This window comes from Arabidopsis thaliana, chromosome 2, assembly GCF_000001735.4.
Source record: "Arabidopsis thaliana chromosome 2, partial sequence".
NCBI lineage: Eukaryota > Viridiplantae > Streptophyta > Magnoliopsida > Brassicales > Brassicaceae > Arabidopsis > Arabidopsis thaliana.
The window spans coordinates 19,418,423-19,438,923 of NC_003071.7; the positions used below are offsets into that span (position 1 = coordinate 19,418,423).

Here is a 20,501-nt window from a genome sequence, read left to right on the forward strand (position 1 = left end):
TTCTTCTCAAAGTACACCATAAGTAAAAAAAAAAAAAACATGCGTATATGAATCGAAAAACCTTAATTTTCTGATTTACAAAAATTCCGACCAAATCTCTGTTTCCCTCTCTTTATCTCCTTTGTTGCGTACTGATTCTCTAAGCCGTGACGGTGTGCCAGTGTCTGTCCTTGTCTTATTATCACTGCCGCAGTTCCTATTCGTGCCCGCCAACTGTTCGTCAAATTGCCTGAACCAATTCTTCCGACAATCCTAAAAGTTTGGATTTTGGTGATTCTAAAAACTAGGGTTTTATTCAAATTACTCAAGAATGGCTACTACTGCGAATGGAAACTCTAAGAAAAGAGATGGTGGTCTATCGTCGCTTGCCCCTCGCAAAATCAACGTGCAGAAATTCTCAGAGGCTCGAGCACCAGAGCTCGAATCTCTTCACTCCATTGTGTCTGAGCGTTTGAACAAGGACTTTCGATCAAAGAGGAATAAGAGGAGAAGGACCAATTCTTACAATAATCAACCTGCGAAGAAGCGTAATATAAAGAGGCAAAAATCACAGTCATTGATTGGTCAAGTATCAGGAGGAGACCATGAAGTAAAGATCACTAGACGAGTTAAGAGAAGAATGGAACTTAAAGGGAACCCTGAAACTGGGTTTTGTACTTCTGGTGATGGAACTAAGAGGCTGAGAACACATGTTTGGCACGCTAAACGATTCACTATGACTAAGCTTTGGGGTTTTCACCTTCCTCTTGGTTTACACGGAAGGTAAATTTCAAATTTGCAGTGTTTTTGATTCTGATAGGTTACAAAAAAGTTAAGAGTCTTTTGAAATCTTAAGGTTGTTTTTGTCATGGTTCTAGAGGAAGGGGATCTAGGGATGTCTTGAAGCAGTCTCGGCAAGGTGTTCTTGTTCATGATGCAAGCTATCACATTGCTGTGCAATTGGAGGGTCCAGAGGCAGGCATTCACACTTATTCTTGATATCCTTCTATAAGTTTTTTTCAACTTGGTTGTGTGTTCATATTTTCTTCATGTCTTTTGGCTTTGAATTTCTCAGGGCTCACTCTTATCGATATTAAATATGCTACTAGAGCCTTCTCCGTCATCTCATTCGAAGGAAGTTTTCGACTCTATTCTCACTGGCGGTAGTTATGAAAACGCCATGGTATAGTGAATTTATGAATTCATTTAATAGGAATCAAGACGATAACTTTAGAATGATGTAACCGCAAGTTGTTTGTTTTCTTCAGCTTTATCATGTCGAACCACCAGTTTCTCAGGCGATTGCTCCTGTTACTTATATGTGGAGACCTTCTAAGATACCAAAGAGAAGAAATGAGGAGAAAGGGGGTGACGGCATAGGAACTGATCTCCCAGTCTCAGATAAAGATCATGAAGACTTTCGTAAACTTTGGGTGTGGATCCATGCTTCTTCCTTCAGTGAAGGATATGCTATTCTTAAAGTAGCTTGTCAGAAACAGGTAGCTATTTGTTGTCTTTTGAGGTTATTTTTGTGACGTTTGTTGTTAGCTATATGCTTTACATATTCTTGTGGAGATAATGACACCTCAAGTTCCTTCATTCAGATGAATGAGACAGGTGTCTCAGTTGATTGCTTTTCACTCGAGGGTCAGCTTGCAAAACTTGAGATTTTTGGTTCAAAAGCATCTCATCTTCTCCAGAAGACCTTACATCCTGCTACAAGGTGAGCCATCTGAGTAAATATAGAATGATTTTCAAGAACGCAAATGAACAAAGGAAAATTTATCTCAGGTTTTTTTTTTTTTTTTGGTCTTTGCAGTACCTCTGAGAATCCCTCTATTCTAAGAAAGTGTTCAATGGAAAAAGCTGAGGTTAAAAACGTTGCTGATCTTTACACAGAAGAGAACGTATCATCTGGCGCTATTTTAGCACAGTTTGTCATAGATCCGCGGTTGATCCTGACTAGCCCACATGATGATAGGACAGTGTCAGTTGAAACGATCAAAACTGAGCCTACTGAGTCCGTTGAAACAACAACCAACACTGAGGCTGAAACTTTTCCTGAAGTTTTCAACTGCTTGTGGGATGCAAATAGTGAGCTGACCCCTCCCGAAGAAGAGAACATGTTGTGTTGGGAAAAGCATCAAAGTCGTATGGATTCTCTTTGCCTCGATGACCCAGCTGCTGAGGTTCCAAAGGTATCTAGTAGGCCAAGGAGTTCAAGGTCCTGTCCTTTACTGCTTCTTAAACATAAAAAACTTGGGAATGCGCCTACTGGGTAATATGTACTTTGATTGAATCGTTCTGTGACGTTCTTTAGATTAATGATCCAAAAGTAATCATTGTTATTTTCTTTCAGATGGTCTCTTATTCTTCCCCTTAGTTGGATCAAAGTCTTCTGGAATGCCTTCGTCTCAAAAGGAGCTCATGCAATAGGTCAGAGGGAGAAACGCTGGGTTTCATGTGATGTATATTTTCGCTCTCCTAAACTTTATTCTCTGAATGTTAAGATTCTCTTGCTATGTAAACTTGTTAAATCTTATATTTGAAAACTGTCTGAAACTTGTCATTTTCTTTATTTGCAGGATGGTTTACCCTTTTTCCCATCAGATTTTCCCGACTGTAAAGCGTATTCATCTTTTACACTGAGCGAGGCTGCAGACTTGGAAGAAAAGGCACAACGTCGCCCTCCAGCCATAAGACCTTTCAGAATTCCCATTCCACCTCCATGGAATAGTATCCATGTCACCCGTTCTATTGGAGAGGGTTCCAATCAAAAGTTTTCAAGCAATGGGAGGAGTGTTGTGGAAATTTCCAGTTATGGTGGTAATCTGTTTGATGGTATCGTGGCAAGAACATCAGATTCGCTAACTACTTTTCTCCAAACATTCACAAGTGACAACATGCTTTTATTTCCTCACAACACTTCAAAACCAAGCACAGACCTTATGATGACGCTTCAAGAAGATGATAAAAAAGTAAGAGCTCAGATCCATCAGAGTAGTAACAAACTGTGCCTCGTCAGAGTTCTTCTACATGCTTTCAAGGAAGGTTCTTTCGAAGAAGGCGCGGTTGTATGTGCACCAACTCTTGCAGACATATCATTGCTAAAATCCAGGTAACATCTCCAAGAATCCATGTTCAACAAATTGTGATCCATTGGAACTATTTCATTTTGGTATCACATTCTTATACATTATGTTTTACAGCTGCAGTGAAGGAGAAGATGGGCGTGTCACAATCCCACAATCTTCTGTAAGTTCTTACTTTCAAGAACAACCTTGTGGAACCTGGGAACTAAATGTTCCTGAAGACACTCTTACAGAGCAATCTCATAGATGGCCAATCGGGTTTGTAACAACAGGATTTGTACGTGGGAGGTAAAAACTAAAAAAAACCACTAAATATTGAGTACAGGTCGCCAGAGGCTGATTTGGTTTCTGAGCTCTTAAACCTGTCTTTATTGTGTGTAGTAAAAAGCCGGCGGCCGAAGCTTTCTGTGATGCGGTGTTGTTAGGGAGACTAAGAGATGAGCAATGGAGAGACAAAGATGTAAGACGGAGGAAGAAGCAGATTTATGTTTTAGTTAGAAACCTAAGATCTTCTGCTTTTAGACTCGCACTTGCTACGATTGTCTTGGAGCAACAAGACTATTGTGATGTCCACTGCTTTTAAAATGCATTTTTTAAAATTCAAATTGTTTTTTTTTTGTATCAATTATTTATCTATTTTACTTCATACAATAAAAAATATAGAAAGTTTAGTGGGAATTTGGAAAATTTATCACCAACTTATCTGTTTTTTTTTTTTGGGACAAAAAAGTCAATGCTTATGGAATGTAAAAAAAAAAAAAGTGCTAAAAAATTAATTATATTGTGTTTAGAAAAGACTAGAGAATGAAAGATGAGAATGATTTTGTTATGGTATCGAAGTAGAAGAAGAAGAAGAGAGAATGCATGAGAATGAATTATGATTTCTCAGAAGTCAGAATGAGTGATATGTTGGAGATTCAAGTTTTTATTTATAAGCATTAGGGTTTCTTCAAAGAAAAGGAAACTAAGCGTTGAAGAAAAAAGGAAACAATCGGGGGTGGACAAAAAATAAAGAAAATCTGACAACGTTCGAGAGATCTGGACCGTTTATTTTCATCACGTAGCAACTGTGAGATATCGGACGGTGATAAACTAATCTAAACGGTAAGTTTGTTAGATTATGTGGGACCGGGACGATCTATCTTATTATACACCTCTCTGTTACAAACGAAAGAAGAGATGAAGATGATGGTTCTGAATCTGAACCAAACTGTTTCTAAATGGAGATGATGATGTTAAAATGGAACAAGCAGAGCAGAAGTGATTGATGATCTAACAGACATTGACATCAGGCTACCAATGCCTAGTCTTTCTGTGGGAGATAGAAGCGGCCTGGTTATGAGAATGCTGGAGCCAATCGATTGCTTTGGTTAGGACCAGAGCAATCATGTCATTCCTCCTCTATCTTGATTCTGACCACTACATAATCTACAACTCCATGGCTCTGAGGTTTGAACCAAATGATCGTTATGCAAACCACAACACTTTCTTCTTTGATGCATGTTAGTATGAACTAGTCTGTAAGTCTTGTCTCTGCAGGGAAGAGCCACTATATTGGTGGGAAGGAAGCTATATATAGGGTGTATTTGGCGGTAATGTCTCCTGTTGCAGAGCCCACCCTTGTTTAGAGCCATTATATTGGTGGGAAGGAAGCTACTTTTCTTTGAACAAATCTCCAAAAATTTCAGACAAAGATAAAGCCGGAAACAAGAAAGTTGTTGCAGATAAAATCTAACAAAAGAAAGAAAGAACAATATAGAAACGTAACTCTTCTTCTCCTTGTAATTTGCTCACAACAAAACCTCTTCTTCTTCACAGCCACTTAAAGTGGCTTTCCACTTGTCTTGATATCATTTCTGATTGCTCCTTGAATCATCTTAACGATCAAATTCTGAAAGGACTTTCACTTGTTTACCAAATTCGAACAAGACTATAAATCAAACTGTCTCTCTTTCTTACCTGATAAGGGGGATGAGTTACCGCAACTTGCAGAATCCTACAAGCCAGTAGAAAAATGAAACTGATTCTTGCTACAATGAACCAAACATACATTGGTATTACAATCATTTTCTAATACAAGAAACTTTAATTGGTAAAATAATTAAAATCGCCAATATCTGAGAACGGTGTCGTTTAAATAGTTAACCGAACCACATCGAAGTTTATAAATCCGGTACGGGAAACGCCTAGGACTATAACTCTTTCTCTCCCTCTACCGGCGCCGGAGAAATTCCCGATCAACACAATCTCGAGACAACTGAGACGAGTTCAAATTATCGACTCAAATAGGATTCTAGATGGAGAGACGCGCCCCAAACGCATTCCCTGGTGCTCCACCACCAGTTCCCTACTATCATAACAACTACAACAACCCTCCTCATCATCAGATTCATCCGCCGCCGCCGCCGCACCACCATATCGCTGCCGTTGGATTCCACAAATACCCCCAAAACGACAACAGGGATCAGCGTTTCAATCAACCGCATTACTCCGGCCAACAGCAGAACATGATCGTTGATCAGAGTAATAACGCTCCTCCGCCGTTTCCGCCGAGTCCTTGCGGTGGCAGCAGCTTAAGGAAGAGACGGTCTCAATCAGCTACAGGTTATCTCCAATTTTGAATTTTTCTGCTACGTATCCACAAAAGGTGTAGACTTTGTCTTTAACTCCCTTTGGTACTTTCGTTTGTATACATGAAGATAATGCTGATGGTAGTATTGCCAAGTTATATGTTGCGCCCATCTCAAAGACAGCTACTGAATATGATGTGAGTTTCTTGGTTCAGTCTTTATGGTTTTTATGACATGTTTCCTTGATGAGTTTCTGTGTGACTTGTGACAATCTGTGTTATACATCAGATCCGTCAGGTCTTTGAAAAATATGGTAATGTCACTGAGATCATTCTACCCAAAGATAAGATGACCGGTGAAAGGGCAGGTGATTTTCTCTTGATATTCTTGCTTCTGGGGTTTAGCAGTTTGCTTATAACATATTAATGTATCTTTGCAGCTTACTGTTTTATTAAGTACAAAAAGGTAGAAGAGGGTAATGCGGCTATTGCAGCTTTAACTGAACAGTTTACCTTTCCTGGGGTGGGTTCTTAACTTCCACAATGTTTTTGTTTAAATATTTCCTCTCTGATATTGGATTCTTTTATAAAGTTTATTTCGTTATGTTCAGGAAATGCTTCCAGTCAAGGTCCGATTTGCTGAAGCTGAACGAGAACGGATTGGTAAGTGTAGGTGTCTATACTTATAGAGACAGAAATTTAGATAGAACCTAAAACTCTGAAGATAACATGGTAGTGTAATAGGGGAACCTTTGAAACAGAATTGTGTCTTACCTTAGTTAGTATTTGATTTAAATGCCTTGAACTGTTTCTCCTTCTCCCCCTTTTCTAAGCGCATAAGACCAAGTTTCTCATTTGTGTATTCTCTTTTCATCTGGACTTTAGGTTTTGCCCCAGTGCAACTTCCTGATAACCCTAAACTATATGTTAGATGCCTCAACAAACAAACTACAAAAATGGAAGTCAATGAGGTATTGGCATGACTCCTTTTCGGCTTTAACTTTCAGTTATTCTGAATTTTTTTGTCACTGCCAATTGACAGAACAGTGTGCAGATTGTCTTTTACCTCCATTTATAGTTAAATTTCTTACTTTATTGTGAATAAATTCTCAAAGTGTGCTCTTCTCAGGTCTTCTCTAGGTACGGAATCATTGAAGATATTTATATGGCACTTGACGACATGAAGATTTGTCGTGGTATGTCCGTTGCCCCTGCATATTGTGGTGTTTGACTCTGAATCATACTTGTTTCAGATATCCTAGTTAGTTTCTCCTCTAGTAGATTACGGATACTTCATATTGCTTAGTAACTTAATGTAAAACTTCCATATAGACCTAACAAAAGAATGCCTCAACATAGTAAACTGTTATGACAGCCTTACATTGCCTAAAAGTGATATTTTTGATAGCATGAAACCTGATTAGAGCTGCTTATATCTAAATTCTTTGCTCTCTGCAGGGTATGCATTTGTTCAGTTTTCTTGTAAAGAGATGGCACTAGCGGCAATCAAAGCTTTAAATGGACTCTTTACCATACGGGTAGTTGAGATAGTTTTTTGTTGTATCCCAATGGCTCAATGTATCTTTGGCGTCCACTATTCCATGACTTACTGTATTTCTGTCTTCCTTACAGGGTTCTGATCAGCCTCTGATTGTTAGATTTGCTGATCCTAAAAAACCCCGTCTAGGGGAACAAAGGTTTTACAGTTTTCTATTCCTTTATTTGTTTGAGGATTTGCCGAATTTTCTTTTCTATTCAACTCAATTCTCTTAGTTCTTACACTTTAATAATCTTACCCCATCACTTATATCTGGATGGTTTTGTGTCTTTAGGTCTACCTTTAACACTCCACCTGCAATGCAACACTTCGACCCAAATTGGCATTCACAACCATATCCCCAGTGGGAAAACAAGGAACCTGCACCCCCTAGAGTCGTTCAGCATCATGATTTCTCTTCACAGCCAAATCACTTCCCGCACCAAAATACTCAAGCAGTATCCGAGGTTCATAAACCACTGCATCAAGATATTCCACCTGCTAATTTTGAGAAGCATCAGAAATCTGAGACTGCCAGCGTGGAGGTACTCCTTTTGTAGGATCTGCTAATGGTAGATGGATCTTGAACTACGAACTAAGAGTTTATTTAGACGGTTTAGGTCTCACAAATCTTGTATATACATGTGCTTGATCTTATATCTGTAGACTAGAAGTGATGGTCAGAAGATTTCTAGTCATTCAAATGCATTCCATGAAGATCAAAATACAGTGAGCTCAGAGTGTGACTGGAGTGAACACACTTGTCCCAATGGGAATAAATATTACTTCCATTGCATCACTTGCGAAAGCACGGTAAAAGTTTCCCTCTTTCAATGTGTACTCCTCTGAAGCAATATCTACTTTTACTGAATTTATGGATGAACACACAGTGGGAGAAACCGGACGAATACTCCATGTATGAAAGATGGTTGAAAGAGCAAACAAGGCTACAGGATGAAAAAATTAAATCTCCCCCGTTAAACAATGAGAGCCAAGAAGCAATCGAAAACAGCGAGCAAGTTGAGTCTGATGTATTACAACAGAATGGTGAACTCCAACAACCATCCTTATCCACAGCGGTTAGAGAAAATTTCAATAATGACACACTTGGAGTTCCATTTTTGTAGATAGTCTCTTACAAGAAGAGTAAATTCCAAACTTTTCTGTGATGTGTGTTTCAGGATCAGGAGAACAATGTAGTAGTATATCCAGTAACAACACTAGCTGTTGAAACAACATGTTCATAAAAGGTTTCTTCAGGTAATGAAGTGTTGATTCTGTTTATTAGAATTCAGTGATTCAGCAGATGCTAATTTGGTTTCTGAGCTCTTAAAAATTGTCTTAATCTGCAGTAAAAAAATCTACTGAGGAAGCTTTGTGTGATGAGCAATGGAGAGATGAAAGCTGTAAAACGGAGAAAGAAGCAGATTTTACGTTTTGGTTAGAAACTTTTAGAATTGGAAAGGAAAAAATAATCGAAAAATTATTTTGATAAACGGTAAATAAACCTATTTTCACCTGATCCAAACCAAACACTTCACGGTATCAAAATTAATCTCTACTATAATCCCATTTCAAATTCAATTTTGTTATTTACATAAATCCAAAATTTTCGGGAAAATTAATTTCCATCAATAATGTTTAGTGAAAAGTAATTACTGAAAATTATACTCCATTTAAAAAAAAAAACTCGAGTGCCTCTCTGTGAGTGAGAGAGTTACATCGTCAGTCATCTTCTTCCATTTAAAGACGAAATAGATTCGCAGAACAAAGAAATCAAATCACTCACTTGCAAGGAAGAAGAAGAAGAAGACCAAAGAGGTTAGTCTTTGCTTGATTTTAGTTTCCAGAATTCGATTTTGAGTCTTTGTGCTTGAACAACTCTGGATTGATCTATGTTGTGTTTTTCTTTTCGAATCTCGTCAAATCTTACTTTGTTCGTCCCATGTCTAGATCAGTGAAAGATATATCTCTCGATCTCGAATTCCATATAGATTTGATATTCTGCAGAAGCTAAATGCTTTTGTTTTGCCGAATCTGATGCTTTTGTGTTTGATTCGTAATTGATTTTGATTGGTCTTCTTAACTGTTCATTGTCTTCAGAGTAAGTAATGGCGAAGATCAAACCTCAAGCATTGTTGCAGCAAAGCAAGAAGAAGAAAGGACCGTCTCGGATAAGCATAACCAACATCGTCATTTACACTTTGGCTGTGCTTTTGCTTGTCTTTGTTCTCTTCTCTGCTTACAGACGTTGGACTCACAGGTTCCTCACTTTCTCTTTATCAAATTGTGATTTTTTCTTTTATCCCAATGTTTAGCATCTGTTAGTTTTTTGGTTGTGAATATTTCTTCAGATCTGAGATCCCAACGCACAATGGTAGATCAGTTCTTGAGGTAATGCCTCTCTATGCGCCTTATTACTGCTTTAGCTTCTCAGCTTTGGTTTGATGGGAATATATATGATTGTCCTGTGTAGGATGCAGCCTTCCCTGGAATGAAGAATGTTGATCTTCCGCGGTTTGCTGTGAGTTTTAATCTCACATATGTTTTTTTTTCAGTTTGGTGTTTTCTTTTCTTTGTTTCCTAGACTTTAGCTTTCTCTCTTGATCGCTAGACCTTAGATACGGGCAAAGGTTCAGTGACCATTGAACTCTTCAAGGATACTGCTCCCAATGTGGTTGACCAGTTCATGAAATTCTGGTAAGCAAATCTTTTTCTGGTCCACAACATGTTTGCCTTTTTTTACTTAATTCTTGCCTAAACTCTGTCTTGTGCAGTCAAGATGGGTATTTCAAAGGTTTCTTATTCAGTCGAGTTGTAAAGCATTTTGTGATTCAAGCCGGTGACTCTGCGGAGTTCGATGCTGTCAAAGATTGGGCACTCGACAGAAAGAACATTGATACCAGGTTGGTACACACATGAATTGATAGGAAGGAAATGTGTAAAAAAGAAGCTCGGATTAAGCTGATTATGGAAACTCTTTCTGTATCTGTCTTGATCAGTTTGAAACATGAAGAATTCATGGTGGGAACTCCTAAAGCTAAAAACGAGCAAGGAGGATTCGAGTTCTTCATTGTGTCTGCTCAGATCAAAGATCTGAACGAGAAATTGACTGTCTTTGGTCGAGTTTCTAAAGGACAAGACGTTGTTCAGGAGATCGAAGAGGTTGAGACAGATGATCAGTATCAACCAAAGTCGCCAATAGAGATCATGTCCGTCACTTTGCTTCAAGACATGTAAAAGCTTTTTTACTTCTTGTCTCTCTCTCTTGTATGAAACTCAAGTGATTTTTCTTGTGAATTTGAAACCCTTTTTATCATCTATTTTCCATATCATGTCTCATACGAAGAATTAGATCCTAACAAGAAATGGAAAATTTATATATTCAAAGGCTGAAACGGGAAAGGATAAAACAAATTATACAACATTCATTACATTGTTGTGCAAAACACTTCCACTATCATCATGCAAAACGTGGCTCACTCAATTATCCCAACCAGATCTTCTCTTCCTCTCTCTAGGCCGATTCTCAGAACTGCAACAGTAAGAGAAACAGGTCAATACTGTTACTATATATGTTACAACTTAAACAAAATAGTGAAGCTAAAAGGAATCAAACCTCTGTGAGTGATTCTGGCTGGAGTTGTGTGATGAGGCGTTTTGAGTAGGTGCTACTGGGGGAGCTTGACTCTGAGTTCTACCCATGTCTCCACCAATAGTACCACCTGAGACAAAGCCCATTAGGGATGGTCTCTTGTTTGGATAAGCTTGGTTTTGTGGATTTGATGGCGTTGCAGCGACAAAACTATTCTTGAATTGGGCCATTACTCCAGTTCTCACTGAATTGATTGCCCCACTTCTACTTGGTGCAGCTTTAGAAGAAGGTGTCCTACTAGATTCCGAGCTAAATCCAATACCAAGACCAAAATCAACTCCACGTACTCCTTTGTTTCCACCACCTCCTCCTCGGCCTTTCTTACCTCCTTTTCTCCCGTCACGCTTGGACTTGAATCGTCCATCCTATTGATTTACAAAGGTAAAATTTGAGGAGTTAGTAGAATGAACAATCTGGAAGATACAAGAAAGAAGGAGTTGTAATTACCTTCATGGCAAGATCTGTGAGTTCTGGAGGCACATTTTGACCAGCAGCAACCAGACTGTTTACCAATTCACCAGCAAATCTAGCCTCTCTCTGCGTAACAAGTGTGTAGGCAACCCCATCTCTGTCACCGGCACGGCCTGTTCTACCAATACGATGTACATGCATGTCCATATCTTTTGCGATGTCATAGTTAACCACTGTCTTAAGCGATTTGATGTCAAGACCTCGGGCAGCAACATCAGTGGCAATCAGCACATGGTGAACTCCAGATTTGAACTTCTGCAGAGTTTCCATTCGTGATGCTTGGTCTTTATCACCGTGAAGAGCAGCAACTTTGAAGGAATTTAGAGTAAGTTGAGCTTCAATCTCATCAACAGTGGCCTTTTTAGATGCAAACACTAATACGTCACCCTCATCAATCATTCCAGGGAGCTTTTCAAGTAGCCAGGGAAGTTTTTCAGCATCAGAAGGTATGACATTGACAACCTGCGTAATATCTTCATTGGCCATCCCCACTTCACCAACTGTGACTCTAATAGGATCTGAAAGGATTTCCCTAGCTAACTTTTCAACTTTCCAAGGCATAGTGGCTGAAAATAGTAAAGTCTGGCGATCAGGACGAATCTGGCCAACAATAGACCTTACTTGTGGCTCAAAGCCAAGGTCAAACATCCGATCTGCCTCATCAAGAACCAAATAACTGGCTCTCATCATTGTCAAAGCCTTCATCTTCAGCATGTCTATCAACCTTCCAGGAGTAGCAACAACTATTTCGCATCCTGCCTTGAGTTCCTTAAACTGTTCATGTTTAGACATTCCACCATACACAGCAGAGACTCGTAAGCCATATGCTTTCGAAAATTTCTTGGCTTCCAAGAAGATTTGATGAGCCAATTCTCTGGTTGGAGCACATATGACACCAATTGGACCTTCATCTCTCTGAAGTTCAGGCTGATCCATAATATGAACAATCATTGGAAGAACAAACGCTGCAGTCTTACCTGAACCAGTTTTGGCTATGCCAATAACATCTCGACCAGACAACACAATAGGTAAAGCCTGACATTGGATTGCTGTAGGTTTTTCATAAGCTTGCTTTTTGATAGCACTCATAATCTGTGAGGAAAATCCACAATCCTCAAAGGTCTTAACTGGCCTATGAACATCAAAACCCGAGACCCGAATCCCTAATCTCTGACGGTAATCCGTGGTTTCTTGCTCAGTCATTCCTGGATTAAGAAATTTAAACACTTTAGATGCAACACCTAACAACTATATATTAAAGCAAGTTAATTTAACGAATAGAGAAACTTGCCTGATATTGATTCTAGCTCCTCGTAAAAGTCCTTATTAATAGGTTCATAATCGATGGAGCTATGATCCAGAGCTGTAATAGGCTCAATCTTCCTTTTATCCACAACAATCGGATTATCATCGGAATCATAATCTAGCATCCCTGCATCGACCGCCTTAGCTGCAGCATACACCTCCTCGTCGGAGTTATAACCGGCGTTAAGTGCATCGGCGGCTAGTGTCAGGCCCAAATCCTTCTTGGCCTTGAGGTAACTCTCAACAGGATCGTCATCGTCGTCCTTGTACCTCTCTAGTTTCTCCTTTGGCTTAGGAGGTGGAGCAGATTTCATCTCCTGGTGAATTCCCTCCATAAAAGCATCTAATGGATCGATCTCATCAACCTCGCCACCGCTAGCCGCAGCAGAACCGCCTTCCTCAATATCTTCCTCAGCTTCTTCGTTTTCCATGTAATCAATGTTATCAAGATCGGCATCTTCGGAGTTGTCTCCGCCGCGAGACGAGGGAGGGACGTAGAGACGTTGCGGTGCTTGAGATCGCTCGAAACTGTAGCTAGTTTGCCGATTAATGCCGAATCCTTCCATTCCGAATTTGCGATTAGACATTCTTCACTTCGAATTTCGCTTCTCAGCTAGAGCTTTTAGCAAAGAGCTTAACTGTTGCCAATTACGACGAAATTTAGGGCTTCGTGTTTTTTCCCGGTGGTATGTAAAATCGGAGAGGAAGGAAACAATCTCAAGTAAAATTATTTTCCCGGTTCACCGACTTGTCATCGTCTATACATTTGGGCCTCTAGTGGGCCTTTGTTTAGCATTTTTTTTTTTTTTTTCTAAGGGTCAATTTTTGTAAAACCACCCAATTAGTGGATTAGTGTTTTTTCTTTGTAACATTTATGGATTATAACATGTAATAATTAGATCAGATAAGATAATTTTTATGCATTATTAATGGTTTTACTAGTAAGAATAATTATAGGGTTTAATTTTGGGTTTTGAGCAAAAATGAGCGCACCTTTTTAAAACCTCTCATGTAATTTAGCTTTTCCAAAATTTTGACACATTTAAAACCAGTCAATATATATAGTTAATAATTGTGTTGTGTACCTTTTAAATTCTTAATCATCACCAGTTAATTAAAAAAACTTTTGTTAAGAAAATGGAGCCATACAAAGCAATTATCCTCATCGGAGTTACTGTTTGTTGTTATACATTCTCCGGCGTATCCAACGTCCACGCCACCGGCCGTTCAGTAGAAGAGACATCCCAAGTCCCTGCTTCCTCACCTGACCCTTCGCTCATCGAACCACCCGTATCATCAATCTCGGTCGTCCCAGCCTCCGCACCATCCCCCACCTCTGAAGACATTAACACCGGATCTAATTTAGCTCCCACGGCGGCAGTCTCCGCACCCGGACCATCCCAAGAAGACATAGACATCAACTTCGACTCTGTCACAAACATAGCTGATCTAGCTCCTAAATTTGAACATATAAACAAATTCGATTTCTCGTCAATGAAAATCGACACGACGGCGAAAGATCTCTGCAAAAACACAGACTACAACAACGAATGCATCGCCGCGATTCTCCCGGATCTACAGAAACAAGCAGAAGGAGAAGGAGGAGACGGAGGAATTGCTCCTAAGGATGTGATGCGAATGGAAGCTGAATCTCTGTTAAAAAAAGCGAACGCGACTTTGGATTACGCGAAACGTGTGGTGGAAGATAGGAAAACGCCGATGCCGGTGAAAGAGGCGATGAGTGTTTGCGTCGAGAATTACGATTCGTTGATCTCAGGTCTTGAAGATGCGAAGATGGCCATGGAGGAGGGAGATTACGGGAGATTGGATTCGGTATTGAGTGCAGCCATCTCCGATGTGTCGACTTGTTCTGATAATTTCGTGGATATTCCTGATGTTGATTCGCCGACGGCGTCTCTTGATGATCTTATGAAGAAGCTTTGTAGCAACGTTTTGGCCATGTCTCAAAAGGTCCAGAACCGTTAGATCCACTTATCATATGAACTTTTCAAAAAAATGTTTCGAAGTTTGAAATTTATATTATGTTATGTATATATACATCCATTTTTTTATCAACTTATATACATCAGTCCTTTTGCCACTTTAGCTAAAGTTAGCCAATTAAGCGGTAAGAAATCACTGATAAATTCTTAACATGAATTAGATACCAAATTTTAACTAATTTGTTGGATTAATCATAAGCTTTCACATAATAAACATCATTTGAAAGATTTAAATACAGTTGATTTTGGGAAAAATGTCACAAAAATCTTCAACTTATTGAAAACGTTGATTTAAATCTTCGATGAAACAAAATAAATATGAAACTTATATCGATTTTCCAAATAAATACTAAACTTTCGTTGATTATCTAAATAAATACTATAACCTCGCAATATTAGGCATATAGTTAAGTGGGATAACATATCCTATTATTAAAAAGATTAATTTTTTGTTAATATATTTGTTAATTAAAAATGACAACGTTCACTATAACAATAAAACACCGTCGTTTTGTCATAACGGCTCAATTAAATTCATTTATAATATTAATAAAAATAGTAAGTTCAATTAATTTTTCTTTGATTTTGTTATGCATCTTCTTAATAACATCAGAACTAATCAGAACATCGGCGTCACGTGAGAAGAAAAACCACACGTGTCTTTTTGTGACATGACAGAAAGGGGCATGGGCTAACATACACTGATGTGCATCTTCTTAACATGCGCTGCATCGGCATGTCTAAACAAAACCAACGCAGCAGAAGAAAAAAAAAGAAACAAACGAGAGAGATAGATGAGAGTAGAGAAGAGGGATTAGCAAAAACCGATAAAAAAGGAAAGCGAGTTTATGCTCTGAGTCGGCTCACCGATTCTAGCTGTCGAAGAAGAGCGATAAAAAAGGGTTCTTTGAGCTTCTTTTTTTTTTGGTATATTTTTTTTTGTGTGTGGGTTGTTGGTGTCGAAATAGCAAAAAATGGTGAAGGAGGAGATAATAAGTCTCTCACCTCTTTACTACTTGTCTTCTTACGCTTTCTTCTTCTTAATTCTTTTTATTCCCAATTCTTCCCCTAACCCTAATTCTTCCTTGCTTCAATTCTCCCTTTTTCCCAACGATTCTTCTTATCATCATCGTCGTCGTCGTCTTCTCGATTCTCTCAATTCGTCTTTGCTGAGCAATCAAGGTATTCTTCGTGGCTTCTCTCTTGACTTGGTTTTGGTTATGTCCTGTTGATGATCGTATTGTTTAAAGTTTGTATTTTTCTGTGTTGGTTTAATCTTCGATTCGATCGTTTTAGTGTTGGTTTCAATTCGTATAGAGTTGTGGATCCGCTATCTCTAGGAAAGTTTAGTGCTTGTTTGTATGTTCAATTGATTGATCTGAGATTCTGATGATGCACTCGTTGGATTTCAAATTGACAATCTCTGTTTGCTTAATTGGTGTAATGATTCTACATGTTTTGTTTCTCAGTATTGGAGATTGGGGAGTTCTCAGTTCATCAGTTAAGTAATCTGTTAAGAGCGAAGAGCGTTTCTATGCCTATATATGCTCTACAATGGAAGATAATGGTGTAGCTTATTGTGATGGTATGACGAATACTGTCAGGAAGAAACGTAGCCTCACTTGTCGTCGTCCTCGCCCTGAGGGATCCAGTGTTTTAACATCTTCAGATCGTTTCAGCAAGATCTCGAGTGATGATATACCTGCTTTTGATACTAACCCTAGAAGGAAAGAGTTTAGTCTTAGCCATTGTATATCGAGGGCTGAATCTATAGCAGAATCTGAAAGAGGAAACAATGATTTTAGGCGGAGAGAGATTATCAATAGAAATAAGCGTTCGACTGAAGGTGTTCTTGCACCTGCCAGCTCGAAATACCCTAGCCGGGAAGTTGAAGGTAACGGCATGATCAATGGAAAGGGAACTGATTCGGGTGAATTAGAGGGAGAAACAAAGAGAATGAAGCTTAAGATTGGTGGTGTGAGCCGGCTAGTTCATGCTAATGGTTCATCTAGAAAGTCTTCAAAACCAGTGACTGATACTATTCGCTCCAACCATGATTTACAGGTGAATTGTCTTAATGTGGATATATTGACAATGCTTAAGTTGTTGAATTGTATCGCATCCGATAAGATTTATAGTACTTTGTATCATCCTATTGCATTGAGTATCTTTTTCGGTAAATGCTACGCTCTTTTCGGGCCTTACGGCCCATAATCTCCCCGCGGTTGGAGACCAGAGTTAGGTATAATTAGTCTATGATCCAAGGCTTGGGCTCAAATTAGTAAATGTTTACTGTTTATGGACAGGAATCTGAAAATGTTTTCTTATGCATTTCGCGTTGGTGCTCCAGTGGAGAGGATTTAATCGTGTCTTAATTTCTGTGATGAAGAGCTTTCTTGACAGTTTAGATTCTGTCAACTTTGATATCTTCTTACATTAAATTTTATTTAATTGCAGGAAAGTTCAGAAGATTGTAATTCCCCTCTAGATAAGAAGGCTGATCTTGAAGGAGTTACTTGGGATGCTGAGATAGACGGATCTATGACAGGGAGGAGAAAACAAGAGGAACCATCTGGCTTGGTTCGCAAGAGCAAACGAGCCCCAAAGAAACGAGTTTTCGATAGCGATGACGACAGCGATGATGAGATCCGGTATTTGGAAAAGTTGAAATATAAGAGAGTCTCTGTGTGTAATGAGGATACTGAGTCTGGAAGGAAGCAGTTGACGCCATCTGGGATTACAAATGGAGAAAATTCCGGCAAGAAGAAAGCTGTGTCCGAACAGGCGTCCGAAGACATGGATTGTGCGGAGGAAATTGAAACGGCGTCTGATGAAAAAGAGATTGGTAATGATAATAAGAGGGAATCAACCATGACTAGTCGTCAGCGAGCCCTTGCTTCTGGCAGATCCAGCGCGATTGATTTTTCAGATGGATTACCTCCTACATCTAGAAGTAAGATTTTAATCCTTTGCTACTGCCACATAAATCTTTAGCAATTAGGGGTCATAATGTATTGTGGTAACTTGTGTTGACAAATAGGGAAAAAGGAGACTCTTTCAGAAATGGAGCAGCAATTGAAGAAGGCAGAAGCTGCTCAAAGGCGAAAAGTTCAGATTGAGAAAGCTGCAAGGGAGTCTGAGGTTGGTGTGTTTTTCTTTTTCTTTCTCCATTGTGCTATACGCATTAACAAATTGGCTGATCACGAGAGGATGATCTTGGTTTTGTTTTCAAAGGAAGGGGCCATTAAAAAAATTCTAGGTCAAGATTCGAGCAGGAAGAAGCGTGGAGACAAAATAAAAAAACGACTTGATGATTTGGCTCAGGTATTGGGATTTAAGCACACGATAAACCACCTATTGCTAATGTATTCTTTCTTAGTCAAAATGAGATGCTGATAAAAAGTGACATGCGTTTGCAGGAGAAGGCTGCACAAGAGGAGAGAGCCTCAACGTGCTGCATCAGAACAATAATGGGTCCTAATGGAACCACTGTTTCATTTCCCATTGACAAAGTGCCTAGCCTGTTCGATCCCAAACCATCAGGGTATGCTATACTCTTTTCCTTCTCTCTCAATCTCTGTTTGTGGAATCAGACCAATTCATAATTCAATGTCCCTTAATCTCGTAGCTGATTGGGTCTGGTTAATGTGAACAATCCTTAATCCTACACTTGCTATGTTATTGAGCCAGTATAAATAGTAGAGAATGCTTCAACTGTTTTGGATGTGGTAAAATTTAAGGAATGCTCTAGGATTCAGTTTCTACCCATTATTCTTTTGGTCTGTTGGTGGTGTTCTACATTCAAAAAGTCTAAAGGAATTTTACGATTTGAAATCTTATGATAACAATGTCAAGTACTATCTTTATCTGCAGTTATCCTCCTCCGCGGGAAAATTGTGTGGGTCCATCGTGCACCAATCCTTACAAGTATCGTGACTCGAAGACTAAAGTTCCTCTATGCAGTCTCAAATGCTACAAAGCGGTTCAGGGGCAACAGATTGCACCTCCTTAAGAGATATTGATATGATTTTTTTGATGGAAATGAGAAGAAGAACTTAGCTTCCTTACCTGATTTTATTGATGGTACAGAACTACAGAAAACAATTGTTTAGTACTTTGCTTTTAGACTTGTCTGATCATTTTGACTAGATATTGTTTTTCTCCCCTTTTCCTTTGTGACGAGATCGTGGCCGTCCATTGGCTTTTTCACCAAACCATCACATCATAGCCGTTCTTATATACAAATCTTCAACGGCTATCTCTCCTAGATTTAAATAATAAAAGGGATACATTTGTTTTCTAAGACATGATACGAAATGCTCTATTATTGGAAGCAAGCAAGTGCATCATCATGGATTACCACCAGTACGTCGTCGTTTCTGAGCTGTGTGTTTGCGTCTCTCCACTTATGATTTCTTAACATTATCGTTCCTTCTCCATAATTGTTTTTGCAGTTGACAATTTGTATTAGGGACAAATGAAACTTAAATTACTTGGAAAGAATAAAGGCAATGATTTCTCATCACTCTTCTATCTGTTTTAATAATCAAGTAACCTTGTTATGCGTGTGTTGTTTAATACTATAATTTCCTCTAACAAAATGTATTTAATTCTGTTTACATGAATGATTCTTTTTCATCAAACCTAACTTGAAACTATAGACATGGCACCCACTCCTTCATCTTTCCTTCAAACATAAACCTTCATTTTCTCTTATAATAAAACATATAAATAACTTTCTTTTATGTTTCTTAACTTCACAACAATTCCTCCACCTTAGATTAAGATGAGTTTCGCCGGCGGAAAGTGGCGGAAAGAGGCGGAGCAGCTGGTGGTTAAGCCTTTCCGGCTGGTGACAACAACTCTCCTCAGCCTTCTCCTTCCTCTCTCTTTCCTCCTCCTTAGTCGTCTCTCTTCAGCTTCTTTCCTCTTCTCCTTAACCAAATCTCAGCCGCAAACAGAGTCATCATTCTTCGTCTTCTCTCTGTTTCTTCGCGCGAATCCGGCGATCGTATACGCTGTCGTTTCGTCAATAAGCGTTTACACTCTAGTTCTTGGCTTAACCACAAAGATCACAGCTACAGATCCAAAGCATTCGATTGCCTTTTATCCACATGTCAGCATCGCGTGGCTTACACTCTTCCTTGTTCAAATCTCCGTCGGTATAGGCCTCGAAACAACGATCTCCAACGGTTTAATCATCGGAAGCGAACGCAATTTCTTGAGCAGGCTTGTGTTTTTCTTTGGTCTTCATGAGGTGATGCTTCTGTGGTATCGAGTGATCGTGAGACCGGTGGTGGATAACACGTTGTTAGGAGGAGAAGACGGTCAACGAAGAGAAGAGACGGTGGTGGAGAGGGTGGCTTTGGCCGTTAGCTGTGGGACCTTGTGGTGGTGGAAGCTTCGAGATGAAGTAGAGGCTTTGGTTGGTGTGGCAGAGGCTAAAAGAGCATTGTTGTTGTTATTACCAATTGATGGTAATGTCAACGTTAGTTTTGATGTGGGAACAGTTGATTTTGTGAATTGGTGGCTATATTATATGGTTGTGACGATTGGTATGGTTAGGATCATTAAAGGGTCTTTGTGGTTTGGGATGATTTTGCTTTTCGAACAAGGTAGTAGAAGAAGAAATCCACGTGGAATTCCTACTGCTTCTTCTACTCTTCATTTTGATGATCAAGGTGACAATAAAGTGTAAGTAACAGAACAGTTGTCAAATTCAAATTATTTGAAAGTTTTATGCAAAATTTTGTATCAAACGTATAGTCTATGCGTTAAAAGATCTCTAGCAAAATTGACGATTCCAATTTATATACAAATTCATAATTTATTTTAGTCTATGACAAATTTGGTTGAAGTTCTTACACCAAAACGAAGTTCAAATTCCAAG

General features: G+C 39.1%; 7 protein-coding genes, 1 long non-coding RNA gene and 1 other non-coding gene across 13 annotated transcripts; 7 read left to right on the forward strand and 2 right to left on the reverse strand.

The window, feature by feature from the left end:
- Positions 1-20: 20 nt before the first annotated feature.
- On the forward strand, positions 21-3,819 carry POP1 (ribonuclease Ps). 3 transcript variants are annotated; one of them, NM_001084603.2, is made up of 10 exons: positions 21-762; positions 858-954; positions 1,055-1,162; positions 1,248-1,478; positions 1,584-1,702; positions 1,799-2,257; positions 2,339-2,447; positions 2,565-3,097; positions 3,189-3,359; positions 3,453-3,819. In NM_001084603.2, the coding sequence occupies exons 1-10, from the start codon at positions 311-313 to the stop codon at positions 3,652-3,654; spliced, it is 2,481 nt and encodes an 826-aa protein (NP_001078072.1). In that variant the 5' UTR covers positions 21-310; the 3' UTR covers positions 3,655-3,819. The 3 variants fall into 3 exon arrangements, with proteins under 3 accessions (NP_001078072.1, NP_001324565.1, NP_001078073.1); NM_001084604.1 differs by having other exon boundaries at positions 49-762; positions 860-958; NM_001337257.1 differs by having other exon boundaries at positions 25-762; positions 3,189-3,819.
- A 446-nt stretch (positions 3,820-4,265) lies between these two features.
- AT2G09855 lies at positions 4,266-4,966 on the forward strand. Of its 2 annotated transcripts, NR_143746.1 has the most exons (2): positions 4,266-4,520; positions 4,611-4,966. It is a non-coding gene; the product is annotated as an uncharacterized misc_RNA (transcript). The 2 variants fall into 2 exon arrangements; NR_143745.1 differs by having other exon boundaries at positions 4,266-4,966.
- Positions 4,382-4,730, reverse strand: AT2G09875. The gene has a single exon (NR_140611.1). It is a non-coding gene; the product is annotated as an other RNA (long non-coding RNA).
- A 200-nt stretch (positions 4,967-5,166) lies between the features above and the next one.
- On the forward strand, positions 5,167-8,855 carry AT2G47310 (flowering time control protein-related / FCA gamma-like protein). Its single transcript, NM_180141.2, has 14 exons — positions 5,167-5,675; positions 5,771-5,838; positions 5,930-6,008; positions 6,081-6,163; positions 6,252-6,303; positions 6,526-6,611; positions 6,770-6,836; positions 7,099-7,178; positions 7,273-7,337; positions 7,473-7,722; positions 7,844-7,990; positions 8,068-8,256; positions 8,359-8,437; positions 8,530-8,855. Exons 1-13 carry the CDS (start codon positions 5,369-5,371, stop codon positions 8,422-8,424), a joined length of 1,539 nt encoding a protein of 512 aa, NP_850472.1. The 5' UTR covers positions 5,167-5,368; the 3' UTR covers positions 8,425-8,437; positions 8,530-8,855.
- Positions 8,856-8,893: 38 nt separating this feature from the next.
- AT2G47320 (Cyclophilin-like peptidyl-prolyl cis-trans isomerase family protein) lies at positions 8,894-10,511 on the forward strand. The gene is made up of 7 exons (NM_130300.4): positions 8,894-8,998; positions 9,281-9,440; positions 9,532-9,571; positions 9,654-9,701; positions 9,792-9,877; positions 9,955-10,083; positions 10,180-10,511. The coding sequence occupies exons 2-7, from the start codon at positions 9,289-9,291 to the stop codon at positions 10,415-10,417; spliced, it is 693 nt and encodes a 230-aa protein (NP_182254.1). The 5' UTR covers positions 8,894-8,998; positions 9,281-9,288; the 3' UTR covers positions 10,418-10,511.
- On the reverse strand, positions 10,475-13,399 carry AT2G47330 (P-loop containing nucleoside triphosphate hydrolases superfamily protein). Its single transcript, NM_130301.5, has 4 exons — positions 12,595-13,399; positions 11,280-12,508; positions 10,797-11,197; positions 10,475-10,712 (listed from the first exon to the last, which is right to left on the reverse strand). The coding sequence occupies exons 1-4, from the start codon at positions 13,193-13,195 to the stop codon at positions 10,661-10,663; spliced, it is 2,283 nt and encodes a 760-aa protein (NP_566099.1). The 5' UTR covers positions 13,196-13,399; the 3' UTR covers positions 10,475-10,660.
- Positions 13,400-13,724: 325 nt separating this feature from the next.
- Positions 13,725-14,734, forward strand: AT2G47340 (Plant invertase/pectin methylesterase inhibitor superfamily protein). Its single transcript, NM_130302.3, has one exon. It carries the CDS (start codon positions 13,746-13,748, stop codon positions 14,592-14,594), a length of 849 nt encoding a protein of 282 aa, NP_182256.1. The 5' UTR covers positions 13,725-13,745; the 3' UTR covers positions 14,595-14,734.
- A 568-nt stretch (positions 14,735-15,302) lies between these two features.
- AT2G47350 (HIT zinc finger and PAPA-1-like domain-containing protein) lies at positions 15,303-19,122 on the forward strand. Of its 2 annotated transcripts, none has more exons than NM_130303.3 (7): positions 15,303-15,793; positions 16,081-16,675; positions 17,069-17,564; positions 17,652-17,752; positions 17,846-17,935; positions 18,031-18,155; positions 18,485-19,122. In NM_130303.3, exons 2-7 carry the CDS (start codon positions 16,166-16,168, stop codon positions 18,621-18,623), a joined length of 1,461 nt encoding a protein of 486 aa, NP_182257.1. In that variant the 5' UTR covers positions 15,303-15,793; positions 16,081-16,165; the 3' UTR covers positions 18,624-19,122. The 2 variants fall into 2 exon arrangements, with proteins under 2 accessions (NP_182257.1, NP_973707.1); NM_201978.1 differs by having other exon boundaries at positions 15,369-15,793; positions 17,652-17,756; positions 18,485-18,827.
- Positions 19,123-19,225: 103 nt separating this feature from the next.
- AT2G47360 (uncharacterized protein) lies at positions 19,226-20,498 on the forward strand. The gene has a single exon (NM_130304.3). It carries the CDS (start codon positions 19,398-19,400, stop codon positions 20,307-20,309), a length of 912 nt encoding a protein of 303 aa, NP_182258.1. The 5' UTR covers positions 19,226-19,397; the 3' UTR covers positions 20,310-20,498.
- Positions 20,499-20,501: the final 3 nt, after the last annotated feature.

Coding starts and splice junctions, on each gene's coding strand:
- AT2G47350 (NM_130303.3), top strand. CDS start 16,166: ATGGAAGATAATGGTGTAGCTTATTGTGATGGTATGACGAATACTGTC. Junction 16,676..17,068: donor GCTCCAACCATGATTTACAG/GTGAATTGTCTT, acceptor ATTTAATTGCAG/GAAAGTTCAGAAGATTGTAA. Junction 17,753..17,845: donor AAGCTGCAAGGGAGTCTGAG/GTTGGTGTGTTT, acceptor TTGTTTTCAAAG/GAAGGGGCCATTAAAAAAAT.
- AT2G47320 (NM_130300.4), top strand. CDS start 9,289: ATGGCGAAGATCAAACCTCAAGCATTGTTGCAGCAAAGCAAGAAGAAG. Junction 9,441..9,531: donor TACAGACGTTGGACTCACAG/GTTCCTCACTTT, acceptor ATATTTCTTCAG/ATCTGAGATCCCAACGCACA. Junction 10,084..10,179: donor AGAAAGAACATTGATACCAG/GTTGGTACACAC, acceptor TGTCTTGATCAG/TTTGAAACATGAAGAATTCA.
- AT2G47310 (NM_180141.2), top strand. CDS start 5,369: ATGGAGAGACGCGCCCCAAACGCATTCCCTGGTGCTCCACCACCAGTT. Junction 6,009..6,080: donor GATGACCGGTGAAAGGGCAG/GTGATTTTCTCT, acceptor GTATCTTTGCAG/CTTACTGTTTTATTAAGTAC. Junction 7,179..7,272: donor ATGGACTCTTTACCATACGG/GTAGTTGAGATA, acceptor TCTTCCTTACAG/GGTTCTGATCAGCCTCTGAT.
- AT2G47340 (NM_130302.3), top strand. CDS start 13,746: ATGGAGCCATACAAAGCAATTATCCTCATCGGAGTTACTGTTTGTTGT.
- POP1 (NM_001084603.2), top strand. CDS start 311: ATGGCTACTACTGCGAATGGAAACTCTAAGAAAAGAGATGGTGGTCTA. Junction 2,448..2,564: donor AACGCTGGGTTTCATGTGAT/GTATATTTTCGC, acceptor CTTTATTTGCAG/GATGGTTTACCCTTTTTCCC. Junction 3,098..3,188: donor ATATCATTGCTAAAATCCAG/GTAACATCTCCA, acceptor TATGTTTTACAG/CTGCAGTGAAGGAGAAGATG.
- AT2G47360 (NM_130304.3), top strand. CDS start 19,398: ATGAGTTTCGCCGGCGGAAAGTGGCGGAAAGAGGCGGAGCAGCTGGTG.
- AT2G47330 (NM_130301.5), bottom strand. CDS start 13,195: ATGTCTAATCGCAAATTCGGAATGGAAGGATTCGGCATTAATCGGCAA. Junction 11,198..11,279: donor TCACAGATCTTGCCATGAAG/GTAATTACAACT, acceptor GTAAATCAATAG/GATGGACGATTCAAGTCCAA. Junction 10,713..10,796: donor AGCCAGAATCACTCACAGAG/GTTTGATTCCTT, acceptor TTACTGTTGCAG/TTCTGAGAATCGGCCTAGAG.